The sequence below is a fragment of the Acanthisitta chloris genome, unplaced genomic scaffold (genome assembly GCF_000695815.1).
Source record: "Acanthisitta chloris isolate BGI_N310 unplaced genomic scaffold, ASM69581v1 scaffold8935, whole genome shotgun sequence".
NCBI lineage: Eukaryota > Metazoa > Chordata > Aves > Passeriformes > Acanthisittidae > Acanthisitta > Acanthisitta chloris.
The window spans coordinates 92-3,228 of record NW_008674245.1 but is presented as its reverse complement, the minus strand read 5'-3'; the positions used below and the strand labels follow the sequence as shown (position 1 = coordinate 3,228).

Sequence of the window (3,137 nt, the reverse complement as noted above, 5' to 3'; positions counted from 1 at the left end):
AGGTCCAGCATCAGTGGGAGCTGCCTGTGGACTTGGAGGACTATGGTGGGTCCCCAAGAGTGGCCTGCTGTTCAGAGCCTTCAACCAAGGCAGGAGTCATCAGTGGGATGGGCTGCAGGAGGGAGACTCATCCCTGCCTGCCTGCAGAGACCCTGTCTTTGCCTGTCAGGTATATGTATGATGATGATCTTCTCTCCCTGTCCCCTTCTCTATGCATCACAGCAATTTTCTCTGGTGCACAGGCTGTGTCACAGCCAGGCCCTGGCCTTGCTGTGGTCATGCCTGTTTCCCTGTTCGCACAGGCTCCTGACTGGCAAAGGTATGAGCAGTGCTGAGTGATCCCAGCCCTGGCTGCTGTTGCTTCCACACAATCGGCTGGAGATGGGCATTTGACATGAGTGTGTTTGCTGGGGGCAAGAGCAGGTTCTCTTCATCTGCCATATGAGTGTATCCACGCATTTGAAGCAGATGTGAGCTTTGAGGCAGACATGGTCCTAGGTGCAGGCGCTGTTGTTATGGGAGCAGATGAAGTCCTGGATGAGCCTGAAGTATTTGTTGATACTGAACAGCAGGTTGTGAGGCCCTTGGCCTTCAAAGAGCATGCCATTGGCTGGCATGCATTGCTCCAGGTGGTGGATGTAATGCTGGAGGTTGTTGAGGAGATCCTGCTGTGGGAGTAGACCCCAAGTCACTGGACGAGTGCCATGATGTGCTTCCTTTGGTTAGCAAGAAACCATGGGAGCAGTAAGTGCAAACAGCACCTGGAAAGTGGACATGGAGAAGAAACTTGGCGACTGTTGCTGAGGACTGTAGATATTATGCAAACAAGGAGATAACAAAGAGGAATTATGGGCAGACAAATATGCAGGAAGATGCGTGATGTAAAAGTACTAGGGAGCTGCATGAAAGCTAGCTGATAGAGAAAATAAAGGTCTTCATGTGTGAACAGCATCAGAGTCCATGCCTCATTGCCACACCTGCCATGCCTGGGCATTCCAGTGTTGGGGAGTGCTGGGGCTGCTGAGGATGACAAAGAGGTGCTGGAGGATGTGGAGGGCACTGGTGACAGCTTGCTGCAGGTGTTTGATGTGGAGGGAGGGTGTCAAAGGCAAATGATACATGCTGGTGGTGGCAGGGCAGTGGTGGGCTGGGAGCCATGGCCTGGAGGAGCTGGAAGCTCTCCCAGGGGAAGCTGGCATTGCAAGGATGCAGGTGGTGGTGAGGGCAGTGGCAAAAGCCAGCAGGAGCACCGGGGGCGCCATAGTGCATGCAGGGCTGTGGGTGCTGAATGGGTGGTGCTGGGCAGGAGCCTGGTCAGGTTTGGTGGTGGGTGAGGGTGGACACTGTGCTTGGAGTGCTGCTGGGTAGCCAGTTTTATATGGTTCCATGACTTTCCCTTCATCCTCATAATCTAGACAGCATTTCCGTTTTCATTTTCAGTTTTGCTTTCTGTTTACTTTCTTCTGAGGGCTTCTGTTGGGGTGCAGGGGGAGCCTGACTCCTGTGTGTTGCATTAAGAGCATGGATTTGACTTTGGCCTGGCAGAGCCCCTCCAAGGACTTTCACTGAAATAGTTTCGTAAAGTTGAATATAGATAGTTTATTGATGCAACAGATATAACAGATTCAGAATTGCTGTTGATAAACGCACTTGCTGTGTTAATGCTAAATATCCTAAGTTAGCCAATGATTAATTAAGCTAAGTTAACAATTCACAGTTCACTAAGCTTAACTTCACATTTAATTAAGCTTACTTTCACCCAAGTGTCATCTGCTAAATAACAGAGGTGCAATTTCTTACCAAAAGAGGCATCCCTGCTAATGGAGAAAGGAGAATGAGTCAGACCTGTAGATCTGCCCAGCAATCAGTGAAGTGTCTCCTCTTAATGAAGTGTTTCTCCTCTCCACTAAGTGTTTGCAAAGGACCAGTTTTATAATCTTGAGGAGGTGAGCCTAAGTCATATTTTATGAATTTCTAACAAGGCTTGTTATGTGTGGATAAGGGGGTGTGAGGACAATATCTGGTAGAGAGGCATGGGTGCTCTTCTGTGAGGCTTCTGTGGTTGTTTTTCTAGCTTCATTGAAACATCAGGCTGTGAGGCTTCTGCTTCACTTCAGACATCATTCAGTTGTTAAGATAAGGATGCCCTTGCCAGGTGCAAGATAAGCAAGTGGCTCAGCTCTTGTTCTTGCTCAACTAGTTTCATAAATTCTCTACCTTTTGACACAGCAAGCCTGGCAGTTTTCCACACTATGCTGTTATGGTTCAGTAGGGCATGAAAGTGTGGATGCAGCAGCTTTTGGAGTAGCTGTGTGTTTCAGGGTTTCCTTTTTGTCTCTTTTGTGAGTTGTCTTGCTTGGTTTTATTTTCAAGTTTGTCAACATCTATTTTTCTTACTTCATGCTCTGTATATTTGTATATATGAGTTAATGCATGGTTTTTTTATTTCTTATTGTCAAATATTTTTAGTTTGTTGATTTCCCCCTCATACCTTTCCCTATAGCATCTGCAGCCTTGCTGGTGGAAGAGTTTTTCCTCTCTGTGCAAATATCTTGAAGAATGTTTTTGGGATCATGTGTCATCCCCTCTTAGTTTGTCCTCAGTGTGTTGTTGCTATTTATAAATAAATGCATAAGTATTGTGAAGGTTTTTTCATCAACTATTCATGTGGTTTCTAGATTTTGGAGGTTTTTTTATTATGTTTTGAATTTGTTGTAGAAATTAGGTAACATTAGGTGTATGGGAGGCAGTGGGAATGTTTGTCATTGATGTGCTGGTCTGTTCATGTCTGGAAAGTGAAAGGCAGAAGAGTCTCAAGTGCAAGTGCAGTAGAGATCTTACAAATGCCTTAGCTGGTGTCCGTGGTACCTAGTGAGCTGCTTGGTGGAGCTTAAATCTATTACATCAGATCACTTATCCTTTTGTCTTGCATTTTGAGTCTCTTACTGATATTTCAGTTTTGGCTTTAGGCACTTCATGCCTTCTGTAGGTCAGGAAATACCCGTGTTGTTTGAAGAGCAGGGAATCTCTTCTGATGTTTTCCTATGGGTGGGCATAAAGTGTAAAGATAACTGGTTTGTACTCGTATTTTCTAATTATTTTTGTTTTGAATGTGTTGTATGCACAGGTGTGTGGGA

General features: G+C 45.7%; 1 protein-coding gene across 1 annotated transcript; it reads right to left on the bottom strand.

Moving 5' to 3' along the window:
* Window positions 1–438: 438 nt before the first annotated feature.
* Window positions 439–1,269, bottom strand: LOC103802741 (interferon-like; the record flags this gene model as incomplete). Its single annotated transcript, XM_009075264.1, is given in 3 exon segments — window positions 439–665; window positions 978–1,084; window positions 1,086–1,269. Coding segments are annotated over 3 exon segments (518 nt in total), but the record flags the coding sequence as incomplete, so codon positions are not given.
* Window positions 1,270–3,137: the final 1,868 nt, after the last annotated feature.